We start from the raw sequence: 16209 nt of genomic DNA on the forward strand, positions 1-16209 counted from the left end.
TCACTTCCTCCCTCCGCCCGCAGCCGCCGCGCCCGGCTCCCGCTCCCTCCGCAGAAGCCGTTCCCAGCGGCCCGGCCGGCCGGCCCGGGACCCCCGCCCGCCCCCCGCAGCCCAACCAACTATTATTAATGGAGATTGATGAGGCCGAACACGCCGCTTTGTGAAAGTTTGCGGCCGACGAGAAGGCAGCGGCAGCTGCTGGGCCGGTGCCCCTCCCTCCAGCCGGCCCGCCCCCCACTCTGCCCACCCAGCTCTGGGCGTGGACTGGGAGCTGGGCCCGGCGTGGACCGAGCGCGGGGCGGCCAGCGAGGAGAGCGCAGCGAGGGCGCGGCGGCGGGCGGGCGGCTGGCGCGGCCGGACCACAGCGACCCCCGCCCCGGGCCGCCGCCCTCCGTCGGACTCCGGGCCAGTCCCCCAGCGTGGCCCCGCCCCCGACGCCCCCTCCGCGGCCCCTGGGGCGGACGACAGGGCGGGCCCGAGAGCAAGGCGCGGCGGGCGGACGGGACCTCGGCGCCCCCCGGGGCGGCGAGGCGGGGACGGCAGGGGGCGCGCTCCTCCGCGGCCGCCGCGGCTCTGGGCCCCTCGGCTCGGACCCTTTTCCTCCTCGGTAGCCCGCATTCACACTCTCCCCCCGGTGCCTCTTGGCATTTGCCTTTCCTCACTCCCCCTCCGTCGTGCACTCCCTGAGTCCCTCACTCTGGCCTCTGCGGGTAATTTCCTCGAGTGCCCTCACTATAAGTCAAGTACTTACCATTCCTCTCACCCTTCTCCCTCCATCTTCCTCCCACCCTTCCCTTTCCTGCCCTCGTTTCTATCCCCGTTCCTATCTGATGATTCCCATTTCCCACTCCCTACCCCATCCGCTTCATGCTATTTACCCCCTCATTCCTCGCCTAAATCTATATCTCTGTCTGTCTGTCTGTCAATCTCGGTCGCCCTCCCTCGCTCTCTCTCCTTCTCTTCCGCTATTAATTTCCCTGATTGGCTCCCCGACTCCAGCGCCGCTGATGAGCCCTATTCATTCCTGGGCCTGACACTCTCGACCTGCCCTGGCTGATTGCTGGGGGCCGGCCCCAGGAGCGCCGATGAGCCCCAAGGGTCAGCAGCGCTAATTAGCCGCTAATTGCAGATGACTCCGCTCACCTCCCCCATTCTCCGACACAGAAATGGCGGCGCCTTTTACCCTCCCCGTCCTCCTGATTCCCAGAAGTAGACTTGTCAATCTGGAGGCAAAAGTCATGGGCACTTTTGCTTGATAGCCCCCTCAGGTCAGTGGGCAAGAAAGACTTAAGACAGGCAAGTCAACAGAAGAAGGGTGACCGGAGCTTCAGGACACAGAGCAAGCTGGCCAGCTAAATGAGGGTCATCTGGTCACTGGGAAACTGTTATGCAGGCGGGGCCCGGGAGAGCCAAGCAAGCTGAAATGAATAGTAGCAAAGCCAGGCAAGTTTAGGAAGAGGCAATCTAAACAGAAGAAGTTATTTGGTTTAGGTGAGGAGGAAAACCTACACCAGAGACTCAGCGTTCCAAGAGAGAGCGGGGCAGGTGGAACTCTGCATCTCGGTGACGTCTGTTCACATCAGGAGTGTTGTGCTGGCCTGTGAACACCACTCATGTCAGGCTGATGTATTAAAGTCAGCACCCTGAAAAACATTGTCACCAGAGTGGGACAGAAGAGGGTGGGACCCGAGAAGGAAACCTTTGGTTATGCTTGACTGACAGCGCATCAGAGAGGTAAAGGGAGAAGAGGGTGGTTCCCATGCAGTCCTGACCTATCTTGGGCTCTACACGGAACGCAGTGAAACTTCTGAGAGACAAGTCTGGTGGGAAGATGGCTCCAGGGAGAAAGAAGAGGTGCCTTAACTCAGGTCTGGGAACAGTATCCTAAAGGACCACGGTAACCCTTGTCCATCCTCCTAAAGATATTCTTCAGAACCCTTTGTAAAACTAACCAAGCATTGCACGGTACCAGTATGGAAGACCAGACTTCAGAAGTGTATTGTAGGGCTTCCCTGGTGGCGCAGTGGTTGAGAGTCCGCCTGCAGATGCAGGGGACACGGGTTCGTGCCCCGGTCCGGGAGGATCCCACATGCCGCGGAGCGGCTGGGCCCGTGAGCCATGGCCGCTGAGCCTGCGCGTCCGGAGCCTGTGCTCCGCAACGGGAGAGGCCACAGCAGTGAGAGGCCCGTGTACCACAAAAAAAAAAAAAAAAAAAAAAAAAGTGTATTGTAGGGACTCTCCTGGTGGCACAGTGGTTAAGAATCCGCCTGCCAATGCAGGGGACATGGGTTCGAGCCCTGCGGTTTGAGCCCTGATCCGAGAAGATCTCACATGCCGCGCAGCAACTAAGTCCGCACGCCACAACTACTGAAGCCCGCGTTCCACAACTACTGAAGCCCGCATGCCACAACTACTGAAGCCCGCGTGCCTAGACCCCGTGCTCCGCAACAAGAGAAGCCACCGCAGTGACAAGCTCGTGCACCGCAACCAAGAGTAGACCCCGCTCGCCACAACTAGAGAAAGCCCACGCACAGCAACGAAGACCCAACAAAGCCAAAATAGTAATAAACAAATAATTTTTTTTTAAAGTGTACTTTACTTAAAAAGTGAGAGGTCAGTACTTGGTGTGATGGCTTTACAGTGTTGGGTACATAATAGAGGCTTATTGGCTTGAAAAGTTACCAAGGGAACTTGGGGCCACAATCACTGAAATTAAAGCTGTATGAGCAGTAACACCACCAATCAAATAAAGCTGAAGGAAGAGCCATTTTTAAAGCAACTGCATTCACTTTTTGCATAGGTAATAAAATCACCTAGTACAAAACTCCAAAAGCTCAAAAGGATATATATTGAAACGTCTCCCTTCCACTAGTCCCCCCAGTAAAAGGCCACTTTAATAGGCCTGTCACTCTTTGGTGGGATAGAATGGATCATGCATTGTCAAGGACTCAAGGTTAAAGACCCTCTGATCTCGAAGATGTACGTCACCCAGTTCAAGCCAAGAGCTTACTGCCCAGAACTATACTCAGTAAAGTGGAATTCTCTGTGCAAGCTGGCACAGAGAGTACAGACTTAAAGCTTGTTGCCAGCAAATCTCAGTGGGCCACCAACGCTGAAATGAGACACGTGAGACCTCGGGGACTTGGTATTGCCCTGGTGGTGTGTGTTTGTTAGGTACTGCATCTAATAATCCATTTTCATCCTCGATCTGTCCCCTTGCCGTGCTGGGGTCATGAAGTGTAACTTCTGCACAGTCCTTGACATTCAGTAGCTAAACTAGAATAAAACCCTCACATACAGAGTGGCAACTGAAGCAGCCCATTTCCTGTCCCTGCCCTTTCATGGACCGTGGAACTGAGGCTGCATGGTAAAAGGAAAAAAGCCTTAGCTGGAGTAAAAAGACCTGAAGTTAAGTTCCTATTCTAACCCCTCTCTGGGCCACGTGACCTTGGTCCCTTTTTGACTTAACTTCTCCATCCATGAGAGAGACAGCAATTAATATCTACTCTGCCTTGTCAGACAGCCAGTGCAAGGATCAAGTGAATATGAGGAAATAACCTTCCAGATGAGTCCTTCCTGCACTAAACTGACAAAGAACAGCAGAGCGGTCAATTATGGAAGTTCCCCAAGTCAGTGGCTCTCCAGTGCTTCTTACTCTCCCATCAGTACCAAGGACAGAAGCTGTCTCCATAAACCTGAACAGAGCTGGCTCCTTTCTTTACTGAGAAGAAAACTCTGCGGTCCTCCTACTGAAACCCTGAACAGGCCCATGTAGGTAAGCACCTCCCCTCACTGTCTAAAATGGAAGGCTACAAGTGCTTCTTCAACTGCCCACGTGCTGGCTTGTCCCATCTCACTACTCCACCAGTTGGGGAAATGATCCTACAGAGGAATTTTATTTTGAATCTACCCTCTCTGCTTGCGCCTATGTCGACCCCATCATCTGGCCCCCCTTCACAGACTGGAAACCAGCACCCAGAAAGAACGAAGTATTCTTACGTCAAATCCAAATATACCTTCGCCTCACTCATTGGCGGGACAGTGTCCACTTACGGTGGGGAACGTCGGGCTCTGTCCGCGGGTACCCTCTGGTGGCAGCAGCGCGCAACTGCGTCACCTCGAAAGAGGCACGGAGTACTGCAGCGCCCCCTGGCGTTAGTCTAGGAGACGCGCCGAGGGCAAAGGACCACCACCAGGTGAGCGGTCCAAGGGCGAGCGCGCTGGGCGCTGCAGGGGACTTAACTGTGAGTGCACTGGTTGGGCAGGGGGATTGTACACGAGAGTCTTAAAGTCTAGTATGCACACGCGTAGGTTCATGTATGTTGGTGCATCCAGGTACCTGAACCGTGTGTATCGTGTTAAATGTGTGCCGATTGTGTGTGCGCACGTGATACACGCGGGTAGGTTGGTCGTGGGGAGGTCCGCGCCTCCAGTGCAGGGCGGAGTCCTCACGGAGGCGTGAAATTGGTTTGGAGCAAACACATTACGGAAAGCAATTACCGGGGAGAGGTTCTGGGCCCGCGGGGACCCGCAGCCAGGAGGCTGAGGAGGAAGCGCCCTGGCTTGTAAGAGTGTCTGGATGTCTAACCCCAGAAGGGACCTTCCTAACACTGCCTTGCTAAGGGGAGAATACGTGAAGGTGGGCAGCAGCCTCTCATATTGACCACTCCACATTGCCCTTCTCCTCTTACGCCCTCCCTCCTTAAAAAGGCATCTGGCAAGGAACCAGTGCAGTGCTCTCCAGATATGGTCAGAAACCCTTCCCCCTTCTAATCACTCTGGGAGAGGCACCCCACCTTCTGTGAAGTCTTCCCAGGCCCCCGCCCCTATCCTTGTCTTCCCCCTCAGGCCCTCAGCTCCTGCTACCACACGTCTTTTGCATTCACTTCATTGCCCCCTTGTATTTGAACTCGTTATTCACACACCTGTTTCTCAGACTACATGGAAAATTCACTGAGGGTGGGAGCAGGTCTCATTCATAGCTGTGTATCTAGTGCCTAAAACATGGGGCTCAGCAAACGCAAAATGAATGATGTGGATGGGAATTAACTAGAATTTCCATCAAAATGCATAAACAGGACTTTCTCAGGAAAGTCCTCCCCTTGAGAGTCAGGATTCTCTTGGGACAGCGCTTTAAACATTTTCCACATGCAAACACGTGCATTTTCTCCCTATTTATATCCCCAGGCCTGTCCTTATCCTTGAATGCCAAATTCATAGATCCAAATGACCATGTAACACAGCTTCTTTGAGATGTCTAACAGGCAGCTCCAACTTTACATCTCCCAAACAGACCTTCTGATTCCCTCACCACCTGCCCTTTTCTCATCTTCCCCGCCTTAGTAATTAGCACCACCATCCACCCAGTTTTGCTCCACCAAGAAAAAGGGGAGGGGAGTCATCCTGCATTATGCTTTCCTTCAGCCCCCCACATCTACTCTATCAACAAGTCCCACTGAGGGACTTCCCTGGTGGTCCAGTGCACTTCCACTGCAGGCAGCAGGGGGTTCCATCCCTGGTCCAGGAACTAAGATCCCTCATTCTCGTGCGGTGTGGCCAAAAATAAAAACGACAAAACAAAAACAAAACAAAAAAACAAGTCCCAATGAGTCTCCAGAAAGAGTCCCAAGTCTCACCTACTGCTTTCCCATCTTTGCCCGGACTGCTACAGTAGCCCCCTAACTGGTCTCTGATTCTCCCTCCCTCCCATCCCTCCCTTCCCCTCCCCTCCCCCAAGCCACTCCGCAGCCAGAGCCATCTTTGAAAACAGAAATCAGTTCCTGTCACTCCCCTCTCTTCCCCACTCCGCTCACACGGCTGGTTCCTCCTTGTCACTCAGGCCTCATGTTAAATGTCACCTACTCAAAGAGGAGGCTTCCACGTCACCTGAACTCAAATAGCTCCCAGTCACTCTTGGTCAATCACCGGGGAATTCCTCTGCGAAGGGCTTATCACTCTGATACTTTCCTGTCTGTTTGCTCAGTGTCTCTGTCCCCACTAGAGTGAACTTTCTAGTGGGGACCAGAGAGCCCGGCCTTTGTGTCGCCGGCGCCCAGGCCACAGGAGGCACTCAAACCTCTGCTAAACAAACGAATGGCCAGGGGGCATTCTCCCCAGGACCCCGAGCTGGGATAAGACGGGGCTCCCTGGGGGAGGCCCCAAGCAGTGGGCGGAACCACGCGTGACTACAAGCCCGATCAGAAGCCGCTCCCTCACCCCTGTCTCTTGGCCTGCGCCCACTTCCCCTGTGAGGTGGGCCTGTGGGGACTGGCCCAGCCTAGAGCGTCTACAAATGAGGGGCCAGGCCTCGGTCGGCCCCCACTGCTTGTGGGCCTGGGCTCCAGGCGCAGCCCCTCCCGTCGGGCGGTCCCATCCTCGTCGCGCGCCCCGCGCCCCCCACGTGGAAGCCCAAACGGGGCGGTCAGCCCAAGGCCTGTGAGGCCAGGTGGGAATCAAGGTCCACTCACCTCCGCGGCCCTCTCGACGCCCTCGCGAGCTCCGCGCGGTCGGTCTCGCCCAGGCCCCGCCCCCGCCGCCTCGCACCCTCTGGGCCCCGCCATTTGCCGCCTCGCTCCCCCCGGCTGGTGGGAAAGTTGTGAACTCCGGCGCGTGCGCACTCTGGGGCCCTGGGAATTCCGTCCGGCGACCCTTGACGTCACGGATCACAGTGCACTGGATTGGCTGCTCCGTGGCTCCGAGCAGCTCCCCCTCCCTCCAGTGGTTGCAGGCTGCCTCCTGGGTGCCGGGGCGCCTACAAGTTCTTAAAATTCTGGTACTGCAAAGACCCTAAGGGACTCTCTCCTTGTCTCTTGTTTTACACATGCAGAAACTTGGGCCCAGAGAAGGGACGGGACTTCTGTTCCACAAGTTAAGGGCAGAGCTGGGACTAGAACCCAGGGGTGTTACCTCTCAGCTCAGTGCCTAATTGAAGGAGCAGTTACGAGAGAGGCAGGAATCAGGTGTGCTTCTGGCGCTCCCTGACCTACAGGACAGGCAGTAGGTAGAGTTGTTGTGGTTTTTCTAAACCTGGGTCTTTCACTCTCACCTGAACTGCGGTTATCCTGCGGTGCTCGCTGGCCTGTGCACCCACCTTCCCGTTGTCTTCCTGACCCTCACCTCACTGCCCAACCCCAAGGCTGCCTTTACCATCCTGCCCCACTGTCTGCACTGCCTCATTCCGCAGCGGCTCTGCCCTACACAGGCCTCTTTGCTCCCCCGTCCTCTGGCCCCTGTCCTTTGACTGGCTCTCCTTCAGCCCTTTTCTGATACTATCTCACCTGGTGGCTATTCCCCCACAGCATGGGCCAGAGGGGTAGGTCTGCCTGGGGTCCCTCAATAGCTAGTGGATGCCATGCAGCTGGCACCACGGGGTAGATCCAGGGAGACCCCATAAATCTGCCCATCTCGAGTGCCCTGTGAGCCAGCCAGCTCAGAGGAAGGGCTGTTGGAGACAGCACCAAGTAATACAGGCCTGGAGATTTTTAATGTGCATACAAGGTTTGGACAAGCTGGAGGGGGCCTCAGGGGACCCCAAGAGGAGTATATATCATTTGCCATGAGTCCCGGCTCTCTGTCCATCAGATGTCACCTGGCCACATGGCCCATCTGCCTCTCCTGGTGGGAATGACGACATCCACATCTGCCTGTGGAGCTGGACCTCCTGTTGAGAGGGCCACCTCCGCCTGAATCTGTTCAACTCAGTCCTGAGTTCCAGGCGCTGTGAGCCGTGGGTTGGCATCCCCTAGGGCACGGGGCATCTGCTTTCAGACTCTCTCAAAAGGCAGTGGACATCTGGAAGGAGAGATGTGGATTCAGAGACGTCCGGTGGTCTGGGAATTTGGGTGGTTCTGTCTAGGGCCCTGCCCCCAACTCTTCTCTTGCCTCCGACCCATTCCCCCCACTCCCCCACCCCAGCCCCCAACGGCTGGGACTGTCCACAGAGCCCAGGGCTCACCTAGTAGAGCACATCCTCGAAATCCAGCTGCAGGTAGCGGAGCAGGCGCGCTGGCAGGGGCAGGCGGGGCAGGGCGTGGGGCAGGCAGGCCGCCAGGTGAGCACGGAGGGCACAGCGGCTCAGATGCTGCAGCGATCTGGGCTGCCTCACCAAGGCCAAGAGGGAGGAGTAGAAACGGTGGTACTTCTGGGGGCAGAACGAGGGTCTCAGAAGGAGTCTTGGACAAGTGGCACCTGCTTCTCCTAGAGAGGGGAGGCTGGTGGCCAGTGGGTCTCCAGGAGCCTCTTAGAAGTAGGGAGTGCTTCGCGTGTTCACAATGTGAGTTTTCTTTTACTGAGTAACTTCTGTGGGGCAGAGTGGGGGGACCCACAGGGCTTCCTTTTAGGCGGTGGAAGTCTCTTGGGACAGGCTGAATGAGTGTGTGTTCAGGGTCCTAGAATCTGACCTGCAGAGTTTCAGGAGGCACCAGGCCCACGGCCTCCTCAGGAAGCTGCATGATACTGTAGGTGTTCATCAAGACCTCAATGGTCCGCGGGGACGCGCACCAGCGCTCCAGCACCTGCAGGGGGCAGAGCTGCGTCAGTGCTCTAGGGGTTACCACACACTGCTGGTACCCTGTCCGTCCACGCAGGACGACCAGCCAGCCAAGGAACAGCTGTTGTGGGTTGAACTGAGTCCCCCAAACGGTATGTTGATGTCCTAATCCCAGTACCTATAAATGGGACCTACTTAGAAATAGGGTCTTTGCAGATGTAATCAAGTTAAAAATGAGGTCATTGGGGTGAGTCCTAATCCAATATGACTTCTGTCTTTATGAGAGAAAACAGACACACAGGGAGAATGTCATGTGATGACACAGGCAGAGACTGGAGTGATGCATCTACAAGCAAGCCAAGGATTGTGGCAACCACCCGAAATTAGGTGATAAGCCTGGGACAGGTTCTCCTTCAGAGCCTCTGGAAGGAGCCAACCCTACCTACACTTGGATTTCAAATTTCCAGCCTCCAGAGCTGAAAGGGAATACACTTCTACTGTTTTAAGCCACCCAGTTTGTGGTACTTTGTTATGGCCACGACAGGAAAACAGCACAACAGCTAGCATTTCTATTGTGCATAATTTATGCCAGATATTTTCTTAGCACTTCACGTGCGTTGACTCTTAATCCTCGTCCCTACAAGGTTATGCCCATTTTACAGACACGGGAAGCTGAGGCACAGAGAAGTTAAGTAACTTGCCCAAGTTGTAGTTCCAGCAATGCAAGCCTGGAGGTGTGGCCATAGAGGCCTCCTTGCAGGGAGGGGTTCCTCACTGGAGGACAGGCACCCCAGCCAAGCCTGGAGCAGCTGCAGGTTGTGGGAGATGAATGCCGACTTTCTGATCGCTTGGGATGTCGTGGAGGCCAGATGAAGGGACGAACGGGGCACTTTGCTGTGCCAGCCTGTCCCCAAGGCAGTGTGGACAGAACACGGCTGGAGGGACAGGCAGTGGGGTCCCAGGAAATCCGTTTGCTGCTCTGCCTCCTTCTCCCACCCCTTCCCCGAAGGGGAAATCATTAGCTGTCAGAACCACTGTCAGATTACAGGGAATTGCTCGTCTCCTAATTATCTGGTGTCAATAGGAGATTAATTAGTGTTAATTGTTGATTTTCTTGTATTTTCCCAAAGGGGAGACCAGTCTGCCGAACTCTGGGGCTGTTTAACTATTTGGTCTTGCTTAGGAAACTAGACAGATGCTTCTAGGTTTATGAGTGAAGGAGAGAGGCAGGGGCAGCAGGGAGAGTCCAGGACCCCGCGGGGCTGGATGGTTCAAGCCCAGGGGCGGGGTGGGGAACCTGTGCCTGCTGCCCTATACCCATCCTGACCCAGCTCCTTGGAGAACGAGGGTCCCCACCCCAGGCCCAGCATCCTCCGTGATATTATATAGCCCCTCCAGACACAGCACAGCATGGATAGTGTCCCCTGCCAGTGCCTCGGTAGCACAGGTCTGCAAGCTGAACCCACCTCGGGGGATATTAACGTAAAATAAGACAGAGATGGGAAATTGCCAGCGAAAGGTGTTTTTCTTTGGTGCCAGGATAGCAGCTGCTGGTCTCGGTGGTGTATGTTCTGCTAAGCTCTTGGAAACAAGGACCATGTCCATCTGCAGATGGTCAGGAGGCCTCGAACCTCATGACCCAGGCTTATCACTCTGCCCTGGGCAAGTGTCTCCTGTGCCTGGAGTGTCTCATGTTCAGGGTCCCACTGCTGGGGGAGCCTCCTAAATGCTTCTTTCATCAGCTCTCTCCGCTGATGAAGAAACGACTCCCTGCCACCCACATCAGTCCTGGCTCCTTCTGTCTTTTCAGCTCCTTTATAATCTGGCCCCAGTGCCCTCAGTCTCTCTTCCTCACACATACGCACGTACAAACACGTTATATGCACACACACACAGTGTATATACGTGTACGCACGCACACAAGCATACACCCCTCCTGCCGGTGTGCTGTTTGCCCCCTGTTGGGCTTTGCTTACTTGATGAATGAAAGACAAAGTACTGACCTATGTGCCCAAGTTTGGAGCTGCAACCAGAGCAAGATGGAGCACAGGTCTGGGTCTCCCCATGCCCTCGCTCCCATGGCCCTCCCTCGGGCCCTAGCCCCGTACCTTGGGGAGAGCCCCAGGCCACACGCGGACGGCACCGTGGTTGAGCAGCGCCCGCACCGTGTGCTCGGGGCCCTGGGCCAGGGCTGCAGCCGGGCCCTGCAGTGCGTAGTGCAGGGCCGTGTGTCCCCCATAGTCCATGGCGTTGGCGCTGACGCCGCAGGACAGGAGCAGCTCCACGACGTCCGCGTGGCCTCGGCGACAGGCCAGGTGCAGGGGCCGCCGCCTGTCCTGATCAGCAGCATCGGCGTCGGCCCCGGCCGAGAGCAGCAAGCCGCACAGCTGGAGGCAGTGGGTGGCGGTGGCCTCGGCATCAGCGGGGGACGTGCAGCGGGCGTCGCAGGCGGCCAGCAGCGGGGTCCAGCCTTCAGCATCGCGGGCATTGGAACATGCTCCCCGCCTTAGAAGTAGGTCTGCCAGCTCCACGTGGCCCAGCCGGGCGGCCACATGCAAAGGGGTCTCCTCCTCTTCTTCGGACCGACCATCCACTTTTGCTCCAAACCTCAGGAGCAGCTCTGCACACCTAGTAAGGGCGAGACGGCCGAGAGGAGGAAAACGGGGTGCAGACCTTCACCCCTGTGTTCCTGCCGGTCTGAGCAAAGCAAACCTGGGGGGACCCTTGGGTGGCTCCTGGTGCTGTCTGCTCCTTCCATCCTGGCTGGCGCTGGGCATCCAGCAACATCCCGCAGCATCTTTAGTGCCCTCTCTCAAGCCAGGGCTCTGCGTGCTGGGACGGGAGGAGGAGGGGGGAAGGGGACACAGAAGTGAGCACAAATGGGAACTGGGGCAGTGGGAGAAAGACCAAAACCAAAATCGGCCGCCAGATCTGCTCCAGGATGGTCCTCTCAGAAGACTGTGTACGCCTGCCAAGACGTGTGCCCTGAAATTCAAGGCTAAGGGAACTTAGCGTCTTCGAGTGACACTTTCCTCGTCTATAGAATGGGGATAATGGCTGATACCTAGACCGAAGAGGTTGCTGTGAGCGGCATATAAGACAATGCCTGAAAAGCTGTCAGCATGAGAGTTCATAATGGCCTCGTTGGGTGGGGACAGTGGGTGGCATAGATGGTGGTGGATCGTGGGGACTCATTATATTATCCTGTCCACCTTTCTATATGTTTGAAATTCTCCAAAATAATGTTAAAAATACACTTGCTTATTCAAAAAAGGAAGGAATGATTGTCACAAAGTGTGATCTCAGGGAGCCTGGGCTGAAACACGGCCAGACAAAGAACGTGGGATTGCACAGAACAGCGTTGTCCAATCAGTGGGCACCGGCTACGTGCGGCCACCGAGCCCTTGCGGGACGGCTAGTCCTGATGGAGACGTGCTGTGAGTGCAAAATACACACCAATTTTGAAGACTTGGTACAAAAAGAGAATGTAAAGTGTCTCATGTGTTCTTTTTATATTGGTTCCGTGTTGAAATGATGACTTATTTTTTGTTTTTGCGGTACGCGGGCCTCTCACTGTTGTGGCCTCTCCCGTCGCGGAGCACAGGCTCCGGACGCGCAGGCCCAGCGGCCATGGCTCACGGGCCCAGCCGCTCCGCGGCATGTGGGATCTTCCTGGACCGGGGCATGAACCCGCGTCCCCTGCATCGGCAGGCGGACTCTCAACCACTGCGCCACCAGGGAAGCCCAATGATGACATTTTGGATACATTGTGCTAAATAAAATATACTATTAAAATTAATTTCACTTGATTCACAGATATTTATACACCCATGTTCATAGCAGCATTATTCATGATAGCCAAAACATGGGAGCACTCTAAATGTCCATCAATAGAGGAATGGATAAATAAAATGTGAGCTATACCATGGAATATTAGTCAGCCTTTAAAAGGGAAGGAAATTCTGTTACGTGCTACAGCCTGGATGAACCTGAGGACGTTATGCTAAACGGAATAAGGCAGTCACAATAGGACAAATACTGTATGATTCCACTCATAGGAGGTGCTGAAAGCAGTCCAATTCATAGGGTCAGAAAGTAGACGGTAGTTGCCAGGGGCTGGGGGGGAGGGGAGGGGGAGTTATTGTTCAAAGGATACAGAATTTCAGTTTGGCGAGATTAAAAAGGTTCAGGCGTTGGATGGTGGTGATGGTCACACAACAATGTGAACGTACTTAGTGCCACTGAACTGTCCACTGAGTAATGGTTAAGATGGTAAATTTTATGTGACGTGTAATTTGCCACGATTTAAACATGAATTTCACCTGTTTCTTTTTCATGCGTTGATAGGGCTACTAGAAAATTTTAAATGACATAGGTGGCTCATGGTGTATTTGTATTGGACCACGCTGATGTAGAACACGTCTCCAACCATAACACGAGGAAGTCGGTAGAATCCTCTGAGGGCCGATGAGGTTAACAGGAGGAAGAAGGTCCACAAAAGGGGGACCCAAGGATCAAAAGTGTGGTGCCATTCAGGGGCAAGATGTGAAATTTGGCAGGTGTGTAGTCAGTAGAGAGAAGGCCTCTGTCGTACATACAGTTAGTTCATAGATTTGCCAAGGCTCCCTTTGCCGGGCTTCCAGATTCATCAAAAAATTATGAGGACTCATTCTCCAAGGTCCCCTACACATAGGGCACGATTATTTGGGTCACTGTAAAGGAATGTCCTCTACAGTAAATAATACGTTATTACATTTGGGTATAGCCATTGGTTTCTTGTGAGTCTGGTTAGCTGGGCTCAGTCCCCGAGCCCATTTATCTGAGGGTGCCTGCCAATATGGAAACGCCAGACCTGCCAAGCTGAGAACCAGACCCTGCCCTCAAGGACCACCACAGGCCCTAACTGGGGGCCTGCTATCCTCGACAGCCTATCTGGATCACTGGACAGTCAGTTCCCTGAGGGCAGAATCGTGCCTTATTTACTGCTGTACTTTGCACGGTGCCTGGGACATAAGCTCAGAAAAATGAAAACTTTACACCACCTCCCCATAAAGGAGCCACAACTTCCCCCACGCCGGCCGCACAGCCGGGCCCTGCTATAGCCCTCCTCCGGCCCTGGGGAGGCGGAAGCTGGTGCAAGGACAGGCCATTCCAAAGCCCACCAGGCCAGTGGTAGGATGGCTTGGGGGGAAATCGCATCCTGACTCCCACCTGAGCCCCGGCTCACCAGGCCTGCCAGCCCTCGACGCGCTCCCTCATCCTCCCTGCGCTCGTCTCTTTGCCTCCCCTACGAGTGGAACGGGGGTTGAGGCGAGGGGTCACTCACTCGAGGCTGCCGGCCGCCCCACAGAGGTGCAGGGGGCGCTTCCCATCCTGGTCAGGGATGTTGGGGTCGGCTCCGGCCACCAGCAGCTCGTGAGCGCAGGCAGTGTGGCCTGCGGCACAGGCCTCGTGCAGGGCGGTGCGGCCCCCAGGGGCGCTGTCTGGCCTCGCCCTCCGTCTCAGCAGCAGCCGCAGGATCTCCGTGTGGCCCCGGCTGGCCGCCACGTGCAGTGGGGTGGTCAGCTCCTCTTTGTACGTCAGCGACCAGAGTCCTAGGGAGAGACAGGACCTGGGCCTCAGACCCCGGAGGGAGGCAAGGAGATGCCAGGCAACGGGGGAGGTGGGCAGAGGCCGGGAAGAGGGAGCCCAGAGCTCCTTCCCCAGGCTTCCCTCTCCCGCTCAGACCCCCCAGTGTCCCTGGCCCGTACTCAGAGCACGGATGTTGAAGCGGAAATCCCTCCATCGCTCTGGGTCGCTGGTATCAAAGACGGAGTCCGCAGCCAGGCCGGTGCTGGAGTCGGCGAGGATGCAGGAGACAGAGCCCACATCCCCGGCCAGCACCGCCTGCCAGAAGGCCAGGACGGGTCCCGAGGCCGCGCGCGTGACGATGGGTCTCGGGCCTGCCTCCGGGCGCTCGGCGGACCCTCCGCTGGGCTTCTCCACCAGCCTGGCACAGAGGGCATGTCGGTCACCAGGGGGCTCGCCCTGCTCCCTGCACTCTTCTGGGGACCAGCTCATGAGGGCAGCGTGGGAGCGTGGGGGAAGGGGGCTGGGGGCTCGGGGAGGAGAGGTAGGGGCGAAAGGCAGAGATGAGGCGAGGAGGAGGGGACAGGAACAGATGCAAGGAGAGTGTCTCCGTGTGCGGAGCCTCGCCTGACCTGGCCCCTGGGCTCAGCAGGAGCTATTCTAGGCTCCGCATGACTTCTCTCCCCGGCCAAGGTTTAGGCAAAGCCTCAGGGTGGGAGAGAAACAGCCCGGGAGCACACTTCGTCCTCAAGCACCTGGTACCTCTGCGCCTGGTGCGGTCCGCCCAGGCCCCCCGCCCTCAGCCCCGTGTCCCCCGGCCACCCCTCACCCCTCTGGTGGCTGATCCAGCGAGGCTCAGCAGCCTGGCTCTCCAGCAGCAAGTCGGCTGTGCTGTGCGGGGGGAACAGCTCCTGCAGCCGCGCCAGGTCTCCAGTGTACAGGGCGTTCTGCAGCGCCATGTCCCGGCACAGCAGCGGCGAGCGCTGAGGGGCCTCCCAGGCTGGGCAGGACCGGGGCCCCCAAACCCGGCAGGCTGAGGCCGAGCGGAGGCACCCCAGACGGTGTCCCCAGTGGGGAGGGGAGCTCCTTCTCCCTGGCATGGCCAATTTCAGGGAGAGAGAGCCCAAGCGGCAGGACGCAGGGAGATGCCGCTGGCGGACTGGGTGGGCAGGTGCTGGGCCCAAGCCAGGCGCAGGTCCGGTGTGGGAGGGGCAGGGAGCACACAGAGGCCACGCCACAAATAGCCCTTGAATAGCCCGGACATCCTAGCTGTCAGCTGCAGGGAAGGAGGCGTCAGGCTGGGGCTGGGAATTAGGGTGGAGCCCTCTGACCCTGAGCTGCATGCAGCAGGGTTGAACGGACCACCCAGACCTGGTGTCCAATCCACAATTTCAGGGGTCAAGGAAAATGGAGCCCAGAGGCGGGGAGGGCTTCGGCCAAGGTGTGACACCTTGTTGCAGGGGTGGGGGTGGGGATGGGGGATGGGGCTTTCAAGCTGCCCTTTTCTCCCTCGTTCTCATCTATCCTGTACTTCACCGCGCTGGCCTCCAGCGGCCGGGGCTCTGATCCCAGAGGGAGGGCGCGTGGGTACCAGATAATTTCTCCTGCCTTCCCAAATGCCACCAATTAGCCCCACACCTTCCCACTTCCAAATGCAAGGGAGGGGGACAGCAGGGACCAACAGCAGAGAACACCCTACTCTGTGAGGAATCCCCTCCAGGGGTTCTCTGGAAGTCGGGCTTCTGTGCAGGGGAAAGAGGGCTTGGCCTACAGGCAGCCCACCTCGGTGCTGACCCCCCTGTCCCTGGGTGACCCCAGGGTCTCCCATGGCATCGCTACCTGGAGAGTGAGGAGGAAGTGGCTCTGCCCGTTCGCACGCCTTAGGATGGATGATGAGACTACTTCCACCTGGGGAGGTGAAAAGGGGAAAGGGGAGAAAGGACATTCAAAACCCAGCCCCTGGGGACCACTGCCCAGCACAGGGCCTCCTTGCACCAACCCAGCGGTCTCCCCTCACCTGGCTCTCATGACACGTAGAACACACTTTGACCTCTATTCACACACTCCTTACCTGGCTTCTTCAGAGAGAACCCTGGGGCTCCCAGCCCTCCGTGGCATGGTTGTCCCCTGCTCCCCGAGTTCCCCGACTCCAG

At 56.8% G+C, this 16209-nt stretch overlaps 1 protein-coding gene across 1 annotated transcript; it reads right to left on the bottom strand.

Annotated features, from left to right (window-relative positions):
- Positions 1-7954: 7954 nt before the first annotated feature.
- On the bottom strand, positions 7955-15156 carry ASB10 (ankyrin repeat and SOCS box containing 10). The gene is made up of 5 exons (XM_065884362.1): positions 14886-15156; positions 13815-14082; positions 10597-11116; positions 8400-8513; positions 7955-8140 (listed from the first exon to the last, which is right to left on the bottom strand). The coding sequence occupies exons 1-5, from the start codon at positions 15154-15156 to the stop codon at positions 7955-7957; spliced, it is 1359 nt and encodes a 452-aa protein (XP_065740434.1).
- Positions 15157-16209: the final 1053 nt, after the last annotated feature.

Source organism: Phocoena phocoena, chromosome 9 (assembly GCF_963924675.1).
Source record: "Phocoena phocoena chromosome 9, mPhoPho1.1, whole genome shotgun sequence".
Classification (NCBI taxonomy): Eukaryota; Metazoa; Chordata; class Mammalia; order Artiodactyla; family Phocoenidae; genus Phocoena; species Phocoena phocoena.

Coding starts and splice junctions, on each gene's coding strand:
- ASB10 (XM_065884362.1), bottom strand. CDS start 15,156: ATGCCAGGGAGAAGGAGCTCCCCTCCCCACTGGGGACACCGTCTGGGG. Junction 14,083..14,885: donor CTGGATCAGCCACCAGAGGG/GTGAGGGGTGGC, acceptor GTCTCTCCCTAG/GACTCTGGTCGCTGACGTAC. Junction 8,514..10,596: donor GGCCTGGGGCTCTCCCCAAG/GTACGGGGCTAG, acceptor TGCCCCCTGCAG/GTGCTGGAGCGCTGGTGCGC.